The sequence below is a fragment of the Oncorhynchus gorbuscha genome, linkage group LG06, assembly GCF_021184085.1.
Source record: "Oncorhynchus gorbuscha isolate QuinsamMale2020 ecotype Even-year linkage group LG06, OgorEven_v1.0, whole genome shotgun sequence".
Classification (NCBI taxonomy): domain Eukaryota; kingdom Metazoa; phylum Chordata; class Actinopteri; order Salmoniformes; family Salmonidae; genus Oncorhynchus; species Oncorhynchus gorbuscha.
The window spans coordinates 19,342,950-19,369,207 of record NC_060178.1 but is presented as its reverse complement, the minus strand read 5'-3'; the positions used below and the strand labels follow the sequence as shown (position 1 = coordinate 19,369,207).

General features: G+C 43.0%; 1 protein-coding gene across 1 annotated transcript in view; it reads right to left on the bottom strand.

Annotated features, from left to right (window-relative positions):
- Positions 1-8,009: 8,009 nt before the first annotated feature.
- The window catches only part of LOC124037649 (plexin-B2-like), a 278,879-nt gene continuing 260,630 nt past the window's right edge, over positions 8,010-26,258 (bottom strand). The window contains exons 26-38 of the mRNA XM_046352576.1: positions 21,738-21,804; positions 21,158-21,304; positions 20,242-20,398; positions 19,936-20,036; positions 16,814-16,898; positions 16,543-16,691; positions 15,950-16,110; positions 14,306-14,453; positions 13,825-13,889; positions 13,614-13,689; positions 12,223-12,297; positions 8,728-11,007; positions 8,010-8,625 (exon numbers count right to left, since the gene is read on the bottom strand). Of these exons, the coding sequence (XP_046208532.1) occupies positions 10,903-11,007; positions 12,223-12,297; positions 13,614-13,689; positions 13,825-13,889; positions 14,306-14,453; positions 15,950-16,110; positions 16,543-16,691; positions 16,814-16,898; positions 19,936-20,036; positions 20,242-20,398; positions 21,158-21,304; positions 21,738-21,804 (1,336 nt within the window). The 3' untranslated portion in view covers positions 8,010-8,625; positions 8,728-10,902. The remainder of the gene's footprint in view (positions 8,626-8,727; positions 11,008-12,222; positions 12,298-13,613; positions 13,690-13,824; positions 13,890-14,305; positions 14,454-15,949; positions 16,111-16,542; positions 16,692-16,813; positions 16,899-19,935; positions 20,037-20,241; positions 20,399-21,157; positions 21,305-21,737; positions 21,805-26,258) is intronic.

Here is a 26,258-nt window from a genome sequence, read left to right as displayed (position 1 = left end):
CTAAATGTGAAATCTTATGTTAATATGACTGATGATAAAGAAATGGAAAATATTCCTGTAAAGGACTGTGTTAAATATTTAGGTATAAATATGTCTAAAAATCACTTAGTCAGACAAACATATGAATTTGTCTCTTAAAATTAAGAAAACCAAGAATATATTTCATAATTGCTACAAAAGGATCTATCTATACTTGTGAGAGTGCTTCTGTCCAAGGCAGAGCGACTGTTTCGCTTCCTGTACCCCTCATTGTCTTCATTTGTAAATCCCTCTACCTGTACATTGATCAACAAGACCAATGTGTTGAATTAGTTGGGAGGTCTTTTACTGAAATGTCATGATCTTCTTGGACAATTACCTGCTACATTGGCTAGGTTTCACCAACAAGCTTTAATGTCCAGGAAAATATGTTTCCTCCAAACCTTTCCCTACATAAGACTCTTTTGTGTAATAATTCAGACATAACTGTAAGGAATAAATCATTGTTCTACCCCAGCTGGCCTGAAAGGAATGTTAACTCTGTTCTTGATGTGTTTGACTACAGGGGTAATATTCTTTCATATGAACAATTTATAACATTGAATGAGTTTCCAATATTTTTCAGAGTTTTCAGTGCCATTCCCAGTGGTCTAACTACACTAATGAAAACTCACCTTAACTTTGGTGATGATCACAGAACTTATCCAGAACTCAGCCTGGAAGGCGTGGGCTTTCTTCAGAAATCTTATTGTAACAACATTAGACAATTTACGCCTCGAGGTAAACATTTTTGGTTTTCCTGGCATTGTCTGTAAAAAGCTTGGTTGATGCCTTACAAATACTGCATACGAAACAAATTTAAGGAAGTGCAACTTTAAGATTCTACATAAGATACACCAATGTAATTCTATATTGGCCAAATTTGTGGATATTGATATCTGCGTTTTCTGCGGAAAAATTATTGTTCTATGAATGTAAATCTGTGGTAGATTTGGGGGGAAACCTTATTTAGCTTTTTGAACACTACCCATGTTTCTGACATGAAGGATATAATGTTACTATTGCACTGATAACAAGACCATTGAAATTGTGATTACATTTTTTTTGGTTTCTTGATACAAATACTTTATACAATCAAAATTAGATAATAGATAATAACAAAAATAACTTGAACCATTTTTTTCAGGGTGAATGCAGTTGCACTTGTTTTCTTGTTTTTACCTGTATTTTGTTTTGTGTCAGACATGTATGATGTAGTGATGTAAGTTCTGGATTGCTAATCATTTGTATAACGAATACAAATTAAAAGTCAGGAGAAGAGGAATATTGGGACAGGGACACAGAAAGCTTGATTTCTGAGAATTTCTAATGGGAAAAAAGAGGAACAAGAGGTCAAAGAAAATGAGGAAAGCAGAGGTTGATTTGAATTTGAGGAAAATGGCGATAAAAATGGAAATGGGGTGCTGAAGAAGATTGATGTCAAGTGATCACAGTGAGCCATGAGAATTGTATTTGTCCAGCTCACCTTAAATTCCACCAATAGACTCAGAGAAAGGTGAACACCTTCCACTGCTCTCAGTGTGGGCAACGTTTCAGCCGGGCAGAAAACCAAAAGAGACATCCGTGAATACACACAGGAGAGAAGCCTTACCACTGCTCCCTGTGTGGGAAGAGTTTTAGCCACGCACATGACCTAAATATACACAACTGTGTGAAACCAATTTGGGGGAAAAAGATCAGAATTGGGCTGCCTGTGTGAACACAGCCTAATTCCCAAAACAGATACAGCACTTGAACAGGTAAGATGTGATAAAGAAACTTTCTGACTCAATTCCACATTGATTCCATTCTCACCTCATCGGCACTGTCTCTCTATACATTATCATCCCACAACATCTGGTCAACACCTGGTCCTGCATCATTCATCACCACAACTGTGTGAAACCTACTTCTTCACACAGCATTATTGTTTGTTTTCATTTTCACCAAAGTCTCTTCCTCCACATTAAGCCAGGGGTGGGCTGTGATATCCACTCCTCCATTAGGTGATGGAAATTAAAGCCTCAAATCATTACAAGCTATGGAACATGTGGAGGTGAAACATGAATGACTGCTGGTAAACATACAATGGCCTGCTGAGCCGAGGGAGGGACCGGCACGACTCACTGCTGTGTTGTGCTGTGCTGTGCTGTGCTGCGCTGTGCTGCACTGTGCTGTGCTTGGGACATGAGGCAGGAGCAGAGACCAGGGGCATGCAGATTTGAACCCAATTTCTGTTCTGGAAGAAAACACCCTGCAAAAAGGCAAACTGATCTTTCTAATTATTTCATATCCAAACATGATGTGTGTGTTGTATCATTCTGGCTGCTAGAAGTACACTGGGGGTACATAATCATTTCACATCTTATCAACAAGATACTTCCGAAATAATATTGGCTACATATTTTATCTATCAGCAATCAGATTTTTCAGTACAAGTCTTTTTAACAAGTGGGAGTTATTATCAGTTATAATGGGTACTAGTGTGTGTAGGATGTTAGAGGTTGACATAATGTTAGAGGTTGACAATGAAATATAATTGCTCTTGCTGAGGCAGCAGCCTTGAAGTTGTTCTTTGTGAGTGCATATCCTCTTCTGAGATCTCTGCAATCACATAGCCCAATTCTGATATTTTTTTCAACTAATTAGTCAAATTGACCAATCACATCAGCTCGTTTCATATCAGCATTTTCAGAGCAGATCAAAAGACCAATTAGTGAAACAAATATCAGAATTGGGCTGCCTGCGTGAACTCCATGGCAGTCCGTTTCTCTTTGCTATCCCCACCACTGCTTAGAGGTTTGTCAGGCAACTAAGATGAGCCAAGTTTCTTCTCTCATCTTTTACTCGCCCCAAATTCATTTTTAGTGCTTTAATTCATGTTTTTATAGTCATTATTATGTAAGGCCAACACTGGAGGCCTTATGATAATATGTGACTGTTGGCATTATAAACACGTGGTACTCAGCCACCCTGTGTGATTCTGTCTTAAGCTTGGCCCGAGGCTCTAGTATCTACAGGATGCTGCTGGGGAGGTAGACTCAGATCACTTTGGGTGATTGCGTTCAGGGGATGCAGAAATGAACAGGGAGGACGGTACTTGCGTTGACAGTTAGGGGTTGAAATTGTTCAAACATTTATATAGTTTACAATGGGGTCATTTTTGGGTAACACTTTATTTGGATAGTCCATCTGGAGATGCTCTACAGACTATCAGTAACATTTCAACTATCTACTAGCCCCACAGGAGGTTGGTGGCACCTTAATTAGGGAGGACGGGCTCGTGGTAACGACCTGAGCAGAAACAGTGGAATGGTATCAAATACATCAAAAACATATTTTCAATGTGTTTGATGCCATTCCATTCACTCCGTCCCAGCCATTATTATGAGCCGTCCTCTCCTCAGCAGCCTCCACTGACTAGCCCTAAACCTTAACCCTTACCTTAACCTTTATCCTAACCCTAACCTTAGCAAGTAGTGTCTTATCAACAGATAGTTTGTTGATAGTATGACCATCTTTAGAGCATCTACAGATGGAATATCCAAATAAAGTGACTCTTTTTTTGTTAACAAGGGGGATATCATCACCCCCTCAACTTGACCCAATTGCATCAGTATATGTCTATGGCTTTGGGTGTGGATGCAAGTAGAGGATAAAATATGATCAAGAGGTGGTAGAACATGTCCATCCACACATAAAGGTCATGAAGGGTAATAAAGAAAGCCAAGACGCCAAGGACATGGAAGTGTCAGTTTATTAATGGAGGCCTGCATGATGCAATGTGTATGTAATTGCTTCATCCACACAAGCCTCTGAGAAGTGAGTAACCCATTACAAACAGATCAGGTACTGGATCGATGTCTTCTGAGCTGCCTTGAATGAGAAAAATGTTGGGTTTCATTAAGGTCCCGCACTAATTTACTGTCCCATTTTTTCTTATGTCACAGCACATTCACACGTAAAAGATCTGGACGACAGCACAACAAACCAGGACTCGATGCATAGCGTTACACAGTTAGAATACAGTATTTCAACATGTTTTTTTTTTTTTTTACAAAGGTATGTATATGTTATAGGAAACAGGAAATAAAAATAACTGCACAGCAGTAAGAAAGTTCATTGTTGAGTATAGATAGTCGTTTTTCATACACAGAATCACGGGGCAAAAAACACCATTGGAACATATTGCGCTATACTCAATACTCTCTACATTTGTCACTTTGTCTCAAGACTAATTTAGGAATGCCAGACATTTTAGGGGAAAACCGTCTCAGGTTGGCCACTGCTTTACATTAGTTTATTTGGGCTGTTACCATAGCCACCATAGTCCTACTATAAGCATACAACACAGACACCCAAAATAAATGCACACATTATATCTGCAACCATAGAAATGATTCTGAAACGTGTTTAGCCTGTTGACACGCAATGGCTGCCGCAGAGTTCTAGCATTTGACAGCATATACATATCACACTCGCAAATACATTGCTGTGTCTTCTATAACTATAATCGTTTCGTTATACTCACCAATAGAACAGTAAAAATGATATCATCGTCATATAAGGCACGTGTTAAAGGCTTGCACTAAGCTTTTTCATCACTCTAGCAGACGTGGAATCTGCTGTGGTAAACCACAAGAGCGTTAGAGGAGGATGCAGTCTGCGGTCTGCAGGCAATTGAGATCAAAAACATCCCCCGCTGATGCCATTATGCTAAGTGACACTCTGTTCTGTGCTGAGTGGGCAGTGCAAGTGCAGCTTGGCCAGGTTGCCCGCTAGCTGCTTTGTACAAACCTCACTCTGCCAAAGGCAGGAATATCATTAACATTCTGGGATCGGGAATGCAAACATCTAATCTGACACTTGACCACACATTGACTGACGGTCAAATTCAGGGAGCTTGTAAATTAAACAATCTGTAGTCAAATGGTGTAAGAGGGAAATTAAAACCACCCCTGAACAAGGTGCAGGATAACACGTTTGAATTGGCAAAACTCAACTATGGTCTATAGAACGTCATATCAAGGTGTATTGCAATTCATTATTATGTACAGCACCAGTCAAAAGTATGAACACACCTACTCATGCACGGGTTTTCCTTGATTTTGTACTATTTTCTACATTAGTAGAATAGTGAAGACATCAAAACTATGAAATAACACATATAGAATCACATATTAACCAAAAAAGTGTTAAACAAATCAAAATATATTTTATATTTGAGATTCTTCAAAGTAGCCACCCTTTCCCTTGACAGCTTTGCACACTCTTGGCATTCTCTCAACCAGCTTCACCCGGAATGCTTTTCCAACAGTCTCACTGCAGAATGCTGTTGTAGCCATGCTGGTTAAGTGTGCCTTAAATTCTAAATAAATCACTGACAGTATCACCAGCAAAGCACCCCCACACCATCACACCTCCTCCTCCATGCTTCACAGTGGGAACTACACATGCGGAGATCAACCGCTCACCTACTCTGTGTCTCACATAAACACGGCAGTTGGAACCAAAAAATCTCACATTTGGACTCATCAGACCAAAGGACAGATTCCCACCGGTCTAATGTCCATTGCTTGTGTTTCTTGGGCCAACCAAGTCTCTTCTTATTATTGGTGTCCTTTAGTAGTGGTTTCTTTGCAGCAATTAGACCATGAACACCTGATTCATGCAGTCTCCTCTGAACAATTGAGGTTGAGATGTGTCTGTTATTTGGACTTTGTGAAGTGTTTATTTGGGCTGCAATTTCTGAGGCTAGTAACTCTAATGAACTTATCCTTTGAAGCAGAGGTAACTCTGGGTCTTCCTTTCCTGTGGTCGGTCCTCATGAGAGCCAGTTTCATCATAGAGTTTCATAGTTTTGCACTAGAAGAAACTTTAAAAATTCTTGAAATGTTCCAGATTGACTGACCTTCATGTCTTAAAGTAATGATGGACTGTCATTTCTCTTTGATTATTTGAGCTGTTCTTGCCATAATATAGACTTGGTATTTTACCAAATAGGTCAATCTTCTGTATACCACCCCTACCATGTCACAACACAACTGATTGGCTCAACGGAGAGAAATTCCACAAATTAACTTTTAACAAGGCACACCTGTTCATTTAAATGTTGAACACTTTTGTGGTTACTACATGATTCCATAGATGTTTGTTCCTAGTTTTGATGTCTTCACTATTATTCTACAATGAATAAAATAGTAAAAATAAAGAAAAACCCTGGAATGAGTAGGTGGGTCCAAACCTTTGACTGGGACTGTACATAAATTAACCTGACTTGTGACACGTCATACCAACAATGGCGCATGTTGTAAAAATCATTATTAATTTAAAAGTGTACGATTTCCATTTAGTAGAAGCTTACAAAATGGGATATTAATAGTAATTTGGCATAGAATAAGGAAACACAAAACACTATGAACAGCTTGTAACATCATGGTCATATTACTTAGTAAGTTAGCTACTATAATATACAGTGCCTATACAGTATTCGGCCCCCTTGAACTTTGCGACCTTTTGCCACATTTCAGGCTTCAAACATAAAGATATAAAACGGTATTTTTTTTGTGAAGAATCAACAACAAGTGGGACACAATCATGAAGTGGAACGACATTTATCGGATATTTCAAACTTTTTTAACAAATCAAAAACTGAAAAATTGGGCGTGCAAAATTATTCAGCCCCTTTACTTTCAGTGCAGCAAACTCTCTCCAGAAGTTCAGTGAGGATCTCTGAATGATCCAATGTTGACCAAAATGACTAATGATGATAAATACAATCCACCTGTGTGTAATCAAGTCTCCGTATAAATGCACGTGCACTGTGATAGTCTCAGAGGTCCGTTAAAAGCGCAGAGAGCATCATGAAGAACAAGGAACACACCAGGCAGGTCCGAGATACTGTTGTGAAGAAGTTTAAAGCCGAATTTGGATACAAAAAGATTTCCCAAGCTTTAAACATCCCAAGGAGCACTGTGCCAGCGATAATATTGAAATGGAAGGAGTATCAGACCACTGCAAATCTACCAAGACCTGGCCGTCCCTCTAAACTTTCAGCTCATACAAAGAGAAGACTGATCAGAGATGCAGCCAAGAGGCCCATGATCACTCTGGATGAACTGCAGAGATCTACAGATGAGGTGGGAGACTCTGTCCATAGGACAACAATCAGTCGTATATTGCACAAATCTGGCCTTTATGGAAGAGTGGCAAGAAGAAAGCCATTTCTTAAAGATATCCATAAAAAGTGTTGTTTAAAGTTTGCCACAAGCCACCTGGGAGACACACCAAACATGTGGAAGAAGGTGCTCTGGTCAGATGAAACCAAAATGGAACTTTTTGGCAACAATGCAAAACGTTATGTTTGGCGTAAAAGCAACACAGCTCATCACCCTGAACACATCATCCCCACTGTCAAACATGGTGGTGGCAGCATCATGGTTTGGGCCTGCTTTTCTTCAGCAGGGACAGGGAAGATGGTTAAAATTGATGGGAAGATGGATGGAGCCAAATACAGGACCATTCTGGAAGAAAACCTGATGGAGTCTGCAAAAGACCTGAGACTGGGACGGAGATTTGTCTTCCAACAAGACATTGATCCAAAACATAAAGCAAAATCTACAATGGAATGGTTCAAAAATATAAATATCCAGGTGTTAGAATGGCCAAGTCAAAGTCCAGACCTGAATCCAATCGAGAATCTGTGGAAAGAACTGAAAACTGCTGTTCACAAATGCTCTCCATCCAACCTCACTGAGCTCGAGCTGTTTTGCAAGGAGGAATGGGAAAAAATTTCAGTCTCTCGATGTGCAAAACTGATAGAGACATACCCCAAGTGACTTACAGCTGTAATCGCAGCAAAAGGTGGCGCTACAAAGTATTAACTTAAGGGGGCTGAATAATTTTGCACGCCCAATTTTTCCGTTTTTGATTTCTTTAAAAAGTTTGAAATATCCAATAAATGTCATTCCACTTCATGACTGTGTCCCACTTGTTGTTGATTCTTCACAAAAAAATACAGTTTTATTTCTTTCTATGTTTGAAGCCTGAAATGTGGCAAAAGGTCGCAAAGTTCAAGGGGGCCGAATACTTTCGCAAGGCACTGTATCTGCTGTCATATTATTTATATTTCCTTCTCAGTATATTTTCACTCAAGTACTAAAGTATTGCTGCTTCACTAGTGTAGATGAAATGGTAAACAACAAATTCTATATTCTATAAAGTAAAACACATGAATGGGAGATTAATGATATCCCAATGTCTCGTGTCTAAAAAATGTTATGTTATTGCAGGATGTTTGCTTGACTGGCTACAGAGTCAAATGTAATTCGCCTGACTTAAAATGTCATTTTATGCTTTTCAAAATATATTAAATGATTTGGGAGATATTTAGCTTAAAAAGATAAAACATTATAAACTGGAGGTCAAAACTAACTGAGGTTCCAGTAGAATGTGTGAGAATGTACTCCAACAAGGGGAAATAGCAGTGTTATGGATGTTTGAGTGTGAGGGCGTATTGGCAACCAAACCCTGCCATCGAGCTATGAAGCATGTGAATCAAAATAAAAATACAATTAAAACCGATCATTTGGAAAATCCTTAGTCGGCCTGTCACTAGTCGGCCTGTCACAAGTCGACCTGTCACTAGTCGACCTGTCACTAGTAGGCCTGTCACTCGACCTGTCACAAGTCGGCCTGTCACAAGTCGACCTGTCACTAGTCGGCCTGTCACAAGTCGACCTGTCACTAGTCGACCTGTCACTAGTAGGCCTGTCACTAGTAGGCCTGTCACTAGTCGGCCTGTCACAAGTCGACCTGTCACTAGTCGACCTGTCACTAGTAGGCCGGTCACAAGTCGACCTGTCACTAGTCGACCTGTCACTAGTAGGCCTGTCACAAGTCGACCTGTCACTAGTAGGCCTGTCACAAGTCGACCTGTCACTAGTCGGCCTGTCACAAGTCGACCTGTCACTAGTAGGCCGGTCACAAGTCGACCTGTCACTAGTCGACCTGTCACTAGTAGGCCTGTCACAAGTCGACCTGTCACTAGTAGGCCTGTCACAAGTCGACCTGTCACTAGTCGGCCTGTCACAAGTCGACCTGTCACTAGTAGGCCGGTCACAAGTCGACCTGTCACTAGTCGACCTGTCACTAGTAGGCCTGTCACAAGTCGACATGTCACTAGTAGGCCGGTCACAAGTCGACCTGTCACAAGTCGACCTGTCACAAGTCAACCTGTCACTAGTAGGCCTGTCACAAGTCGACCTGTCACTAGTAGGCCGGTCACAAGTCGACCTGTCACAAGTCGACCTGTCACTAGTAGGCCTGTCACAAGTCGACCTGTCACTAGTAGGCCTGTCACAAGTCGACCTGTCACTAGTAGGCCGGTCACAAGTCGACCTGTCACTAGTAGGCCTGTCACAAGTCAACCTGTCACTAGTCGGCCTGTCACAAGTCGACCTGTCACAAGTCGACCTGTCACTAGTAGGCCGGTCACAAGTCGACCTGTCACAAGTCGACCTGTCACTAGTAGGCCTGTCACAAGTCGACCTGTCACTAGTAGGCCGGTCACAAGTCGACCTGTCACTAGTAGGCCTGTCACAAGTCGACCTGTCACTAGTAGGCCGGTCACAAGTCGACCTGTCACTAGTCGGCCTGTCACAAGTCAACCTGTCACTAGTCGGCCTGTCACAAGTCGACCTGTCACTAGTAGGCCTGTCATTTTCAAGAAGTGTATAGTTAGCCTGACCATTTGGTCTGTGTAGAGGAGCTCAGTGGGAGAACGGGCTCCTGAGTGTCAGTGACTAGTTGAGATTAAAATAACAGATATGGCATCCACCCTCTGGCCTGACAGTAGGCATTCCGTGCACACACACACACACACACACACACACACACACACACACACACACACACACACACACACACACACACACACACACACACACACACACACACACACACACACACACACACACACACACACACACACACACACACACACACACACACACACACACACACACACACACACACACACACAGGCTGTAGAAACATAATACACACCACAAGGCAGTCCATTTTAAAAGATCATTTCTCCTTATAAAGCTTTCCGCATAAAGAATGCACAATAAAAAAAATATAATACAATTCTTACAACTTTTCTAGACAGGATGACATTGAACATCTGATTATCTCCTTGTGCCAAGCAGTGTTCAATACAGGGGTTTATTTCCCAGGGCTGGCCACCTGTTCCATTGTGGGAACAGCCAGAGTGAGTGTTCAGGACCAATTATTTCTGTTTGGCAAGTGGATTTAAGTTAAGGCGTTCCTACAGGATGATGACATGTGTAACCCATCATCATCTGTCTGTCTTTGTTTCATTGGTCCTATTCTGTTCCACTCTGCAGACTCTGATCTGTCTTTATTTCATTGGTCCTATTCTGTTCCACTCTGCAGACTCTGATCTGTCTTTATTTCATTGGTCCTATTCTGTTCCACTTTGTAGACTCTGATCTGTCTTTATTTCATTGGTCCTATTCTGTTCCACTCTGTAGACTCTGATCTGTCTTTATTTCATTGGTCCTATTCTGTTCCACTCTGTAGACTCTGATCTGTCTTTATTTCATTGGTCCTATTCTGTTCCACTCTGCAGACTCTGATCTGTCTTTATTTCATTGGTCCTATTCTGTTCCACTCTGCAGACTCTGATCTGTCCCACATTCTGGGCCTGCTGGGTTGAAGGTGTCAACGTCAAGGCCTTGCGGGACCCCTTTCTCTGTTTCTTTCTCCTCCGCCAGGATAAATAAGCCCCTGTGGACACTGGTGGCACGGTACCATCTCCCTCCATCCCTCCCTCTCCGTCTCCCTGTCTCCTCCAGTGGGTTAGAGGTCTGTCACTTTATTCTCAAGGGCGGCTGCTATCCGCTGAAGCCGCAGGGTGAGCTGTTTACTCTGGGCTGCCGGGTCCTCATCTAGGGACTGGATGATCTGTAGGGAGATAGGGAGGGGGAGAAGAGACAGAGAGGGGGAGACAGAGAGAGAAAGAGGGATACAGATAGTGAGAGTGAGATAATGAGAGAGAGAGAGAGAGAGAGAGAGAGAGAGAGAGAGAGAGAGAGAGAGAGAGAGAGACAGAGACAGAGACAGAGACAGAGACAGAGAGAGAGAGAGAGAGAGAGAGAGAGAGAGAGAGCATGAGAGAGAGAGAGAGAGAGTACGAGAGAGAGAGAGCATGAGAGAGAGAGTACGAGAGAGAGAGTACGAGAGAGAGAGCATGAGAGCATGAGAGAGAGAGAGAGAGAGAGAGAGAGAGAGAGAGAGAGAGAGAGAGAGAGAGAGAGAGAGAGCAGAGAGAGAGAGAGTACAGAGAGAGAGAGCATGAGAGAGAGAGAGAGAGAGAGAGAGAGAGAGAGAGAGAGAGAGAGAGAGAGAGAGAGAGCAGAGAGAGAGCATGAGAGACAGAGAGAGAGAGAGAGAGACAGAGACAGAGAGAGACCAGGAGAGAGAGAGAGAGAGAGAGAGAGAGAGAGAGAGAGAGAGAGAGAGGAGAGAGAGAGAGAGAGCATGAGAGAGAGAGAGAGAGAGAGAGAGAGAGAGAGAGAGAGAGAGAGAGAGAGAGAGAGAGAGAGAGAGAGAGAGAGAGAGAGAGAGAGACGAGAGAGAGAGAGAGAGAGAGAGAGAGAGAGAGAGAGAGAGAGAGAGAGAGAGAGAGAGAGAGAGCGAGAGCGGGAGAGAGAGAGAGAGAGAGAGAGAGAGAGAGAGAGAGAGCGCATGAGAGAGAGAGAGAGAGAGAGAGAGAGAGAGAGAGAGAGAGAGAGAGAGAGAGAGAGAGAGAGAGAGAGAGAGAGAGACAGAGAGCGAGAGAGAGAGAGAGAGAGAGAGAGAGAGAGAGAGAGAGAGAGAGAGAGAGAGAGAGAGAGAGAGAGAGAGAGAGAGAGAGAGAGAGAGAGCACTGTCATTAGATCACCAGTACTGGACCACTGTTGGAATGACCACTCTAAGAAAAACAGCCATTGCATGGCTTCAAGTACTAAGGGAGGCAGCTTAAAAAAACAATTCCCTGAGCAATTTGCCATTTCAAGTAAACTACCACAGAACTACTTTCAATTAAAAGTCCTTGTAATTGCGCTAACGATTAGAAAACATGACCCAGCAGTGCTGTGAGAGCACTCTGTCTGGAATGTAAAGTGAATGGTCTCGTACCCCGTCGTAGTATTTGCTGGCGTACTGGTAGAGCTGATGCAGAGCCACTTGTGTGTTGAGTTTGTCTGTATGAGTCTGGAGGACACAACATCGGATTCAGAGATACTTATAGACAGGCTTGAGTCACACAATCTTAGAGCAGAATGAACTATGACTTGCAGTGGTCTATGACGAACTTTATAAAATGTTACCTTCACTAACATTTCAAATGGTGCACCACTAAAATAGATTAAGAGACCACTGCAAAATGATCCGTTTCTCTGGTTTTACTATTTATAAGTGTGTGTTTGGGGAAAATTTACATTTTTGTGCAATTCTACAAATGACTGACAACATTTCTCCCAAATTCCAAATAAAATAGTTGTAATTTAGAACATTTATTTGCAGAAAATGACAACTGGTGAAAATAACAAAAAATGCAGTGTTGTCAGGCCTCGAATAATGCAAAGATAATAAGTTCATGTTCATTTGAAATACTATACTAATGTATAGCAGGACAATGATCCATGCCACACAGCCAGGTCATTCAAGGTGTGGATGGAGGACCACCAGATCAAGACCCTGTCATGGCCAGCCCAATCTCCAGACCTGAACCCCATTGAAAACCTCTAGAATGTGATCAACAGGAAGATGGACGGTCAAAAGCCATCAAACAAAGCCGAGCTGCTTGAATGTTTGTGTCAGGAGGCATAAAGTCACCCAACATCAATGTGAAAGACTGGTGGAGAACATGCCAAGACGCATGAAAGCTGTGATGGAAAATCAGGGTTATTCCACCAAATATTGATTTCTGAACTCTTCCTAAGTTAAAACATTAGTATTGTATTTATTATTATCTTTGCATTATTCGAGGCCTGACAACACTGCATCTTGTTTGTTTATTTTCACCAGTTGTCATTTTCTGAAAATAAATGTTCTAAGTGACAATGTTTTTATTTGGAATTTGGAAGAAATGTTGTCAGTAGTTTATAGAATAAAACAAAGATGTTAATTTTCCCCAAACACACACCTGTAAATAGTAAAACTAGGGAAACGGATCATTTTGCAGTGGTCTCTTCATATTTTCCAGAGCTGTATTCTGTGTCCCAAATGGAACTCTGTTCCCTGCATCAGTGGTTCCAACGAGGGGTACTTGGACTTGAGAAGACTCATGAGAACACAGACCTACTGTTAAAATTCACATGAGGGGTACTTCAGGGATACTCTGGGCAGAGTCAAATTCAGTTGGTGGTACGGAAACGGAAAAAGGTTGGGAAACACTGCTCTACATGGTACACTAATTTTGACCTGCGCTCTATGGGTCCTGGTCAAAAGTAGTGCACTACATAGGTAATAGGGTGCCAATTGGGATGCCACCATAGATCAAGGGCAGAGAGAAAGGTTTTCCTTACCCGAGACACCTCTGCCAGATGAGTGTTCATGTCCTGGTCGCTGACTGATACCATCTGTCTGATGCCCTTGTAGTAACTAAACACAGACAGACAGAGATGAGATCATAATCACTATACATTACATATTGGCCTCTGTCGACAATGTACCAGCATTGTAGGCAAGAATCAAAATAAATTGATTAGGTCATTGGGAACTTCTGACAATACATACTCATCGACCATCTTCTTGTAGGTGGAGATCTCCTTTGCATAGAGTAGCTTGTTACTTGGAGAGTCCTGGTAGAGATAGGAGAGAATAAACAATATGATAATCATAATACTGTTCTCTTATCTGTTACCTCACAGAGGTAAACAACTATCAAAAGATTTTGACCTCCTCATCACCTGCCTCCTCCCCCTCCCTCTCCTCCTCCTTCGGCTCCCTCTTTCCTCCTCCCCATCTCCTCTTTCCTCCTCCCCATCTCCTCTTTCCTCCTCTCCATCTCCTCTTTCTTCCTCCCCATCTCCTCTTCCTTCTGCTCCCTCCTCCTCCCTTTCCTCTTCCTTCTGCTCCCTCCTCCTCCTTCTCCCTCCTCCTCCTCCCCCCCCCTCCTCCTCCCCCCCCTCCCCCCTCCTCCCCCCTCTCTCTTCCTCCTCCCCCCCTCCTCCTCCCCCTCTCTCTCTCCTCCTCCCCCTCCTCCCCCTGGACTCACTCGGCTGAGTTTGTGCTCTGTCTTGGTGCAGGCGTCCATGAAGGTCTGAGCGATGACAGACAGCGAGGCGTCCACTACCTCTGTCACGTGGACGTCGAAGGTGAAGTGAGGGTTCTTCAGGATGTTCACCCAGAACCTCAGAGGCAAGCTGGTGGAGGAGAGAATAATTACTATCAGCTGTCTATCTACTACAGTGTCAAAACATCTGTCACACCAAATCATTTATTCATTTGTGATTGAATGTCATGTTTAGTATCACCAAGGTACTATTAGTGGTACATGTACAGCACTAGTAGTTCCTCTATTAGTGGTACATGTCTTCTATTAGTGGTACATGTACAGCACTAGTAGTTCCTCTATTAGTGGTACATGTACAGCACTAGTAGTTCCTCTATTAGTGGTACATGTACAGCACTAGTAGTACATCTATTAGTGGTACATGTATTCTATTAGTGGTACATGTACAGCACTAGTAGTTCCTCTATTAGTGGTACATGTCTTCTATTAGTGGTACATGTACAGCACTAGTAGTTCCTCTATTAGTGGTACATGTCTTCTATTAGTGGTACATGTGGTACATGCAGCACTAGTAGTTCCTCTATTAGTGGTACATGTCTTCTATTAGTGGTACATGTACAGCACTAGTAGTTCCTCTGTACAGCACTAGTAGTTCCTCTATTAGTGGTACATGTCTTCTATTAGTGGTACATGTACAGCACTAGTAGTTCCTCTATTAGTGGTACATGTCTTCTATTAGTGGTACATGTACAGCACTAGTAGTTCCTCTATTAGTGGTACATGTCTTCTATTAGTGGTACATGTACAGCACTAGTAGTTCCTCTATTAGTGGTACATGTCAGGTTGACAACTCCTGATGGTTGACTTTCATGTTTTCACCATTCAGTGGAACACATGCATCAGGCAAACTAATGGCAAAACCTTCCACTTTTGAATACTCGATAGCTTCAAAACATAAGTAAACTAATAGGTCCATACAAATCCTCCAATAAAAGGTTGGTCCTGAATATCAAACAAGTCTAAAATAGGTTCAGTGTACTTCTCTGATTAGTTTAAAAGCTGGGCCGATTGAGACAGACTAACATGTTCATTCATATTGGCTTGCAACACCTCCCGGGAGATTGAGAAAACAACGGCAAAAAAAACAACAACAACAACGTGATATAATAGTACAATTCAATTAGCTGGGGACGTAATTACCATGTCTGTTTGTTGTTATGGTGGATACACACATTCATATTTAATCCAAGAGGCCTCGGTTGGTTTGATAAACAAAGCAAGCCCATGTCGACTGCCTGTGGTATAGCATAATGAAATAGCTCATCCCCCTTCCTCTCATTCTCACATCGCCACATCAATCACTGACATCTATATGCAACACGCTGTATTGAATACTTGAGCTTTAACCAACTTGAAGTTAATTTATGTACTTAAATGCCAAGGGAGCACTCAGATTGAGAATACAGAGGAGATAGAAGTCCTTTTATATTTGCATTCCGTATACTGATTACTTAGTCAGTGTGTTTCTTAGTGTCATCTCAGGAAGTGGGTTTGTGTGTGTGTGTGTGTACGTACTTGTGTGTGCTTGCATATGTAGAAGTGTGTGTAAGGGGTATGTGTATGTACCTGTTTGTCTTCCAGATGTGTACGGTCTCCTCGTCCACGTTGTCATGTTTGAGGGCCTGCTCGTCCAGGAAGTCAAAGAAGTACTTGATGGCGGGTGGCACCACCGACCCGGAACACAAAACGCTGCGGAAGAAGTCATCCACAAACTGTTGCAGGGTTCCCTGGAATAACAGACGCACCAACAGAAACACAGTGTGAGGCAGGGCAGAGAGAGAGGTAGAGAGACACCAAGTACCTCTGACCTGCGACCCAGTCAATAACACACTATGAAGACTGAATCTATCACATATTAGCACATAGCCATCCTCAAATAGATTTTCTTACGGAATGAATCTCAAAGATGAATTTCTTTACTGAATGAAATGTAAAGGCTCGCACACATCGCAGCGAATGCGGATCTAGCGTTTGTCTGCCGATCGTTCAGCGTGCTGTGTTTCAGGGACCAACAGCTGTACACGTCTGAGTGCCAACATTTAGACAACTTGGTTGCCAAATTATGGGCGGCACTTTGTTCAAATGTGCTAAGTACTCTCGTCCAGCAAGCGCTGTTAGTGTGTCTGAGCCCTAACTATAGTAAAACGTGGCAGGCCCACCTTGACAGAGAGCAGTCGTGTGAGATAGATCTCAGTGATGGCTTTGGTCATGGACTTGTCCTTCATGCTGCCCCTCTTGGACTTCATCTCATCCAGCTCATCAGGCCGAACCAGGTGGAACACCTTGTCATCCTCCAACAGGGCGTTTCCTAGTGGAGAGAGGAGACAAATTATAACACGTTTCTTAAAGCCTGCAGGTATAGGTTATAATGCATTGTGAGACTTGTCATACGCATAATGTCTTATTATTGTTTCCATGGTGAAGACTTACTCTCCTCTTGGTTATCCTGGTTCTGGTCATAGTTCTGTTGAGTGTGAAGAACTATGGACAGGACTAGAGTAGCATTGTCTCGCACCTGAAACCCACACAAACACACACACACAGGTCAACTGATTGGGTCTCAGGACCTAATTCAGAATCCATGCCATTGATTAGACAATGCCAGTGACACATTTCTTGGGGCCTTTATTCGTCATTGTCCGTGGTGTTTTTTCATTATTGATCCTGTAAATCAGGGGTGTCAAAGTCAAATGGACGGAGGGCCAAATAAAAAATTTAGCTACAAGCCGAGGGCCGGACTGTTCGAATGTTCATTGAAAATTTTTTAAATGACGCATATAGTCTAGTGAACCTAATTGAACCTACTGAAAACCTAACAAATATATTCCAATATGATCAGATAAATAAAGCAATATTTTCTTATGGCTCTGTCAGTAATCTTTAATTTTCAACAGACACAAAAGACAAATTTCCTTTATATAAAAATCCCCATAACATGAACATTAAATGAAAGAAACCGGTATTCAAGGCACCATCAGTAGCCTATATTTTCTATTTTAGCAAAAGTGGGCTAAATTTACTTCAAAGAAAAAAACAATAATAGCAATTTTCTATCATCCACTCAACTGAAATATTTTTAAAATATAATTGGATTGAAATACAATAAAATAAAGTGCAAAAATCTATTAATCAAAAACAACACTTTGTTTAAGGAGAAGTAACATGCAGTGAAAACAAATATTAAACTTTAACTTTTAAACTTGAACTGAGTAAAAACTCTAAATATGTGATTGCACAGTAATGTTCACTTGTTTGAGGTTGAGGGTGATACTTGGTGGTGTCCCATCTTTTCCACAAGTTCATCAATGTTCGGGGTAAGGCTCTGAGCTGAGGAAATCCTCAGAATTGAGTGGAGGTGTTCAGCAGTAAGTCGACTTCTGTGTGATGTTTTGTTCAAGTTCATCAAAGAAAACAGTTGTTCACACAGGTATGTGCTGCCAAACATAGACAACGTTTGAGCAGCCTGGATGCGCAGCTGGGGCATTGTGTCGGGGAGGAAACGGGCGAACTCCGCAGCACCCACTGCCGCATATTTTGCCCTCAGTGCATCATTGCATTGGAGGTCAATCAACTCCATTTGGAGGTTTGGTGGTGAGCTTTCCACGTCAACAGCAAATGGGTTACCGAGCAGTTCCAACCTGCTTTTTTGTGCTTCAAAGTCAGCAAATCGACGTCGAAAGTCAGCGGCAAGCATACCTATTTTATCAGCCAACTGTGCGCTCGGGAACGCACTGGTAGAGAGCTTCTCTTTCATGGTCTGGCAGCTGGGAAAGTGGCTCAAATTTTCTTTCCGCATCTGCGTCTCCCACAGAGTCAGTTTGGTTTTAAATGCCTTCACTGTACTGTACATATCAGAGATGACACGATCCCGACCCTGCAGCTGCAAGTTCATTGCATTCAGATGACTCGTAATGTCACACAGAAAAGCCATTTCACACAGAAACATTTAGTCTCTGAGTTGTGTTGTGTCTTTCCCTTTGCTGTCCAAGAACAGACAAATCTCCTCACGAAGCTCGAAACATCTTTGAAGCACCTTTCCCTGGCTTAGCCATCGCACCTCTGTGTGATAAGGCAAATCACCATGCTCCGTTTCTAACTCCGTCAGAAATGCCTTGAACTGGCGGTGATTCAAACCTTTGGCTCTGATAAAGTTAACTGTGCGCGTGATGATGCTCATTACATGCTCCATTTTCAAGGCTTTACCGCACAACGCTTCCTGGTGTATGATACAATGATAAGCTGTCAGCTCACCTGTCGCGTTTTCCTCTTGCATCTTTTCCCGTATCTTCTCCACCAGTCCGCTCCTGTGTCCACACATCGCAGGTGCTCCGTCGGTTGTCAAACCCACGAGTTTTTCCCAAGGCAGCTCCATCTCATTTACACATCTTGACACCTCTTCATACAAATCATGCCCCGTAGTTGTGCCATGCATAGGACGTAAAGCCAAAAACTCCTCTGTCACGCTGAGGCTGGAGTCCACTCCGCGGATGAAAATTGACAACTGGGCAATGTCAGAAATGTCGGTGCTCTCATCCACAGCCAAGGAATATGCAATGAAATCTTTTCCCTTTTTCACAAGCTGCTCTTTTAGATTGATGGACAACTGGTCTACTCTCTCGGCAATGGTGTTTCTGCTCAGACTCACATTTAAAAAGAGTTGCCTTTTTTCTGGGCAAACTTCGTCACAAACTTTAATCATGCAGTTTTTGATGAAATCCCCCTCCGTAAATGGCCGGGCTGATTTAGCGATCTCTTCTGCCAAAATAAAACTGGCCTTGACAGCAGCCTGGCCTTGTGATTTGGCTTTTTGAACAGAGCCTGTCGAGATTTGAGGCCTCGTTTTAATTCCTCTGCCTTTTGTAGCCTTTGTTCCATGTCCATATTCTTGTTTTTGTCCGCGTGTTTCGTTTCATAATGTCGTCTCAGATTATACTCTTTCAGTACCGCCACACTTTCTCCACACAGAAGACACACAGGTTTTCCAGCTACCTCCGTGAACAAATACTCCGACTCCCACCTTGTTTGAAACCCCCGGTTCTCAGTGTCCACCTTCCGTTTTGCCATTTTTGATGGGTATCTGAAAGTTAATTTTACTGTGATGCTGACAACTGCTGTGCCAATAAATATTGAAATGAAGCAGCCTACTGCTCGGTGCGTCACCGTTGCATTGTGGGAAATGTAGTATTGGTGCGTGTAAAAGATCTGCGGGCTGCCGGCTTGCTGCGGTCTGCGGGCCGGTTCTAATAATAAATCAAGATTATCCCAGGGGCCGTAAAAAACCTTCTCGCGGGCCGGATGTGGCCCGCGGGCCTTGACTCTGACATATGTGCTGTAAATTAAAGTGGGGTTTTGGGGTGGGGCTCTGTTGGAGCAGGGGGGTTGGGGTGGGGTTGTTGCGGTAGGGGAACAAACTCTACCTTTTTGTCTGTATAATCTTTACAATGCTCAATAAAAAACATTGCCCCAAAAATGACATTCAATTAGTAAAGAGCAGCATTAGAGCTTCTCTCTGTGACATCTAATAGATCAGTCTGTGGCGGAACATCACTCACGTTGTAGTGGGCCAGTGTGTTGATGCGCCTCCACCTGCCCTCCTTCTGGGACGTCAGGTCCAGGTCTGACAGAATCTGCCCTGTGGAACCAGGACGCCACTCTGTGGCATAGGCAAGAACAGCAGCTCAGACCACCAGCCAACATGACTCACATTCAAATTCACATCCACCACCACTTCATTTACTAGTAGATGGTGACAATTGTTTCAGACTTGCTGATGTTAATGTATTCAAATGCAGTATCTTCGCAACACATGGTTTGGAATACTGACGATGTGTGTGTGTGTGAGTGTGTTCTCCTCTCACCCAGACTGACGCTGTCCACTTTGGGTCTCTGTGAGTAGGGCAGGTTCCTGTACACCGCCTCGATGATCTTTTCCTTCACCTGAGACACAGTGTCACAGTTCAAGACCTTGACGGGCGTCACGTCTGGCCCCTCCCCGTGCACCAGCACCTGCAGAGTCTGAGAGGAGGAACAGAGCCAACACTGTGAGGTCAGCTCGCTGAGGCAGCGTTACAGCGGCAACTACTGTAGGCAAGTGGTACTCTTTGACACCTGACAGGCACTGTCACCTCGTCCTGAGCTGACTATCCTGCAGCCACCGGCAGGGGACTCACTCCCCTCACTCTGACCAGGAGACACAGATCAATCAATTCAGACTGAATGCAAACAACTGCCCACTAGATAGGGAAACAATACATAATACAAATGATTTATGTGTAATTGAAGACTGTGTCATTTTGTTCTGTCTTTCTTCTTTAACATAACCACAGGACGTGAGCTATTGCAACTGTACATCATCAATATCATTTGATATTGTCCTTGGAAAATGAATTACCACAGAGTTTCTGTATATAGAGAGACTTAAAAGAAAATAGCTGAGCTTGTATTATCTGGCATTAGCAAAACGATACAGTTAAACACTTCTGACTAAGGTAGAATATACGTATACAGTGAGTCAGAACTTGAATTGTGTCAGTGTAGGTAGGAACATTAGAAAATGACAGAAAGGTATTGAATTGCTAGTGAAGGAATAGTATAAAAAGATCAATATGGTTCATGGAAGCGACACATATCATTGAGATCAGGGCAGTCAGTGAAAAGTCTGTCTGAACAGACTCAGAAGAACTCAATAACGCAATAGCAGCAGCTGTCAGCGAGGTGAGATGCCAGCGAGCTTGCGTGCTGGAGTAACCGTGGTAACGGGTTGGTGTAACTCACCAGGACGCAGTACTCCACGTCGTCTCCCAGCAGGCCCGTGTCGTTCAGGGTGTACTTGGCCTTCTTCACTCTGGCGTCTACTGGACCCTTCTCTGTCTGATGCTTGATGGCCCTGAACAGCTTGTACAGGGGTTCCCCTGCTGAGTCCTGACGACCACACACAGAGACACAGTACAATCAGAACTCTCTGGCACTCTACTTTGACCTTGGCCATGCTGTAGTTAAAATATAAAGGCTATGAAATGTCAACAAAATGTTGCTTCTTAACTCAGGTAGGCTCCTTGAACACATGCAAACACATACCCTTACGGAAAGATAACATAAAGTGTTGCAAAAACACATGTTTTCATGGGATCACGTGATCTTATGTGAAGTTAACATGATAACGTGACAACATGTAAAGCAACATGTGATAACATGAAACTACACGTAAAAACGTGATCATGTAAAGTGTTCCAAAATCCCGTTTTCACATGATTTCACGTGACATCAAGATTTTTCTGTAATGGCACACATTACAGTTTTACAATGTACATGACATATCAAAAACATACTGAATCAAAGAGTGTCATATCATCACCTTGAGGAACTGGTAAAGACAGATGGACATCCAATTACACAGCATCCTCTCCACCACTGTCTCTGACCTACAGAAGACAAAACACGGGAGTGACTGACACATCTCATCATACTGTCTCTGACCTACAGAAGATAAAACACAGGAGTGACTGACACATCTCATCATACTGTCTCTGACCTACAGAAGATAAAACACAGGAGTGACTGACACATCTCATCATACTGTCTCTGACCTACAGAAGATAAAACACAGGAGTGACTGACACATCTCATCATACTGTCTCTGACCTACAGAAGATAAATCACGGGAGTGACTGACACATCTCATCATACTGTCTCTGACCTACAGAAGACAAAACACAGGAGTGACTGACACATCTCATCATACTGTCTCTGACCTACAGAAGACAAAACACAGGAGTGACTGACACATCTCATCATACTGTCTCTGACCTACAGAAGATAAATCACAGGAGTGACTGACACATCTCATCATACTGTCTCTGAACAACAGTTCAAAACACAGGAGTGACTGACACATCTCATCATACTAATACAAAGCTAAATTTAGCATGAACTACTGTAGAACTCCTCTCCATTCACAGGTCCCATTGTTAGGCATTAGCACATCCAACTAACAGTCATGTGTATCTGGATGTTAGGACAATGGACTAATCAACATAATGAGCTCCTTTATAGGGAATAACGACACACATTTTACCGTTGAACAGCCAGTTGAACACAGCTGAGCACAGTTGACAGTTCAAATTACACAACCACTCAGTGGGAATAGACAACTGAGCTCTGTTCAGGAACCTGTCTCTACTGTGGACTGGAGATAGCCTACAATACCATACCAGAGTCAATATAAGAGTGGGAGACATTGAGAAGACACAGGTTAGTTGGAGTAATGGATTACAGCCAAAATCTGCACCGAGCTAAAGGCTAGAGCTGCCACTTTCAAGGAGAAGGACACTAATCTGGACGCTTATAAGAAAATCCGTTATGCCCTCAGACGAACCATCAAACAGCCAAAGCATCAACATAGGACTAAGATTGAATCCTACCACACCGGCTCCGACGCTCGTCGGGCTTGCAAACTATTATGGTCTACAAAGGGAAACGCACAGGTTTCAGATGTTCAGGTGTTTAGTCCCAGGATCCTTAGCTTAGTGATGAGCTGAGCTGTAGTCAATGAACAGCATTTTCACACAAGTGTTCCCTTTGTCCAGGTGGGAAAGGGTAGTGTGGAGTGCAATTGAGATTGCGTCATCAATGGATCTGTTGGGATGGTATGCAAAAAGCACTTCATGGCTACCAACGTGGGTGCTACGGGGCAGTAGTCATTTAGACAGGTTTCCTTGGCGTTCTTGGGCATATGGACTATGGTGGTCTGCTTGAAACATGTAGGTGCCACCAGAGACTCTGGGTTCGCGCCCAGGCCCTGTCGTAACCGGCCACGACCGGAAGGTCCGTGGGGCGACGCACAATTGGCATAACGTCGTCCAGGTTAGGGAGGGGTTGGCCGGTTGGGATATCCTTGTCTCATCGCGCACCAGCGACTCCTGTGGCGGGCCGAGTGCAGTGCACGCTAACCAAGGTTGCCAGGTGCACAGTGTTTCCTCCGACACATTGGTGCGGCTGGCTTCCGGGTTGGATGCACGCTGTGTTAAGAAGCAGTGCGGCTTGGTTGGTTTGTGTATCGGAGGACGCATGACTTTCAACCTTCGTCTCTCCCGAGCCCGTACGGGAGCTGTAGCGATGAGACAAGATAGTAGCTACTAACAATTGGATACCACGAAATTAGGGAGAAAAAAGGGGGTAAAATTAAAAAACAAAACACATCTGCCACGCTGATCCTCAACACGGGGGCCCCTCAGGGGTGCATGCTTAGTCTTCTCCTGTACTCCCTGTTCACCCATGACTGTGTGGCCAAGCACTACTCTAACACCATCATAAAGTTTGCTGACGACACAACGTTGGTAGGCCTGACTACCGAAAATAATGACACAGCCTATAGGGAGGTGGTCAGAGACCTGGCAGTGTGGTGCCAGGACAACAACCTCACCGTCAACATGAGCAAGACAAAGGAGCTGATCGTGGACTAGAAGAAAAGGAGGGCTGAACACATTCACATTGACAGTGCTGTAGTGGTTCAAGTTCCTTGGTGTCTACATAACCAACAAACTATCATGGTCCAAACACACCAACACAGTTGTGAAGAGGCCACAACAATGCCTATTCCCCCTCAGGAGACTAAAAAGGTTTGGCATGGGTCCTCAGATCCTCAAAGAGTTCTACAGCTGCACCATCGAGAGCATCCTGACTAATTGCATCATTGCCTGGAATGGTAACTGCTCGGCATCTGACTGTACAGCGCTACAGAGTTTCGTGCGTAGGGCACAGTACATCACCTCTATACTAGGTGGTGTCAGAGGAAGGCCTAAAAAATAGTGAAAGACTCCAATTATCCGAGTCATACAGTTCTCTCTGCTACCACACGGCAAGTGGTACTGGAGCACCAAGTCTAGGTCCAAAAGGATCCTTAACAGCTTCTACCCCCAAGCCATAAGACTGCTGAACAATTAATCAAATGTCTACCCAGACTATTTGCATTGACCCCCCCCCTCTTTTTTTTTTACACTGCTGCTACACGCTTTTTATTATCTATGCATAGCCACTTTACCCCTACATGTATACTACCGGTCAAAACTTTTAGAGCACCTACTCATTCAATGGTTAATAATCATTTGTACTATTTTCTACATTGTAGAATAATAGTGAAGCTATGAAATAATACATGAAATAATACAAAACTATGAAATAACACATATGGAATCATGTAGTAACCAAAAAAGTGTTAAACTAATCTAAATATATTTTATAATTGAGATTCTTCAAATAGCCACGCTTTGCCTTGATAACAGCTTTGCACACTCTTGGCATTCTCTCAACCAGCTTCATGGGGTAGTCACCTGGAATGCATTTAATTTAACAGGTGTGTCACGCCCTGGTCGAAGTATTTTTGTGTTTATCTTCATTTATTTGGTCAGGCCAGGGTGTGACATGGGTGTTTGTATGTGGTGTGTATGTAGTGGGATTGTAGCTTAGTGGGGTGTTCTAGGTAGGTCTATGGCTGTCTGAAGTGGTTCCCAATCAGAGGCAGGTGTTTATCATTGTCTCTGATTGGGAACCATATTTAGGCAGCCATATTCTTTGGTTGTGTTGTGGGTGATTGTCCTTAGTGTCCAGATGTCCTTGTTCTGTGTTAGTTGACACAAGTATAGGCTGTTTTCTTTCGGTTTTCGTTTCGTTTCGTTTATTGTTTTTGTAGTGTTTTTGTATTGATTCGTGTTACATTTATTTTGATTAAACATGGATCGCAATCTACACGCTGCAGTTTGGTCCGACTCTCCTTCACCATTAGAAAACCGTTACAAGGTGTGACTTGTTAAACGTTAATTTGTGGAATTTCTTAATGCGTTTGAGCCAATCAGTTGTTGTTGTGACAAGGTATACAGAAGATAATTTGGTAAATTTTGGTAAAATACCAAGTCCATATTATTGCAAGAACAGCTCAAATAAGCAAAGAGAAATGACAGTCCATCATTACTTTAATACATGAAGGTCAGTCAATCTGGAACATTTCAAGAACTTTGAAAGTTTCTTCAAGTGCAGTCGCAAAAACCATCAAGCGCTATAATGAAACTGGCTCTCATGAGGACCGCCACAGGAATTGAAGACCCAGAGTTACCTCTGCTGCAGAGGATAAGTTCATTAGAGTTACCAGCCTCAGAAATTGCAGCCCAAATACAGTGCCTTGCGAAAGTATTCGGCCCCCTTGAACTTTGCGACCTTTTGCCACATTTCAGGCTTCAAACATAAAGATATAAAACTGTATATTTTTGTGAAGAATCAACAACAAGTGGGACACAATCATGCAGTGGAACGAAATTTATTGGATTTTTCAAACTTTTTTAACAAACCAAAAACTGAAAAATTGGGTGTGCAAAATTATTCAGCCCCTTTACTTTCAGTGCAGCAAACTCTCTCCAGAAGTTCAGTGAGGATCTCTGAATGATCCAATGTTGACCTAAATGACTAATGATGATAAATACAATCCACCTGTGTGTAATCAAGTCTCCGTATAAATGCACCTGCACTGTGATAGTCTCAGAGGTCCGTTAAAAGCGCAGAGAGCATCATGAGGAACATGGAACACACCAGGCAGGTCCGAGATACTGTTGTGAATAAGTTTAAAGCCGAATTTGGATACAAAAAGATTTCCCAAGCTTTAAACATCCCAAGGAGCACTGTGCAAGCGATAATATTGAAATGGAAGGAGTATCAGACCACTGCAAATCTACCAAGACCTGGCTGTCCCTCTAAACTTTCAGCTCATACAAGGAGAAGACTGATCAGAGATGCAGCCAAGAGGCCCATGATCACTCTGGATGAACTGCAGAGATCTACAGCTGAGGTGGGAGACTCTGTCCATAGGACAACAATCAGTCATATATTG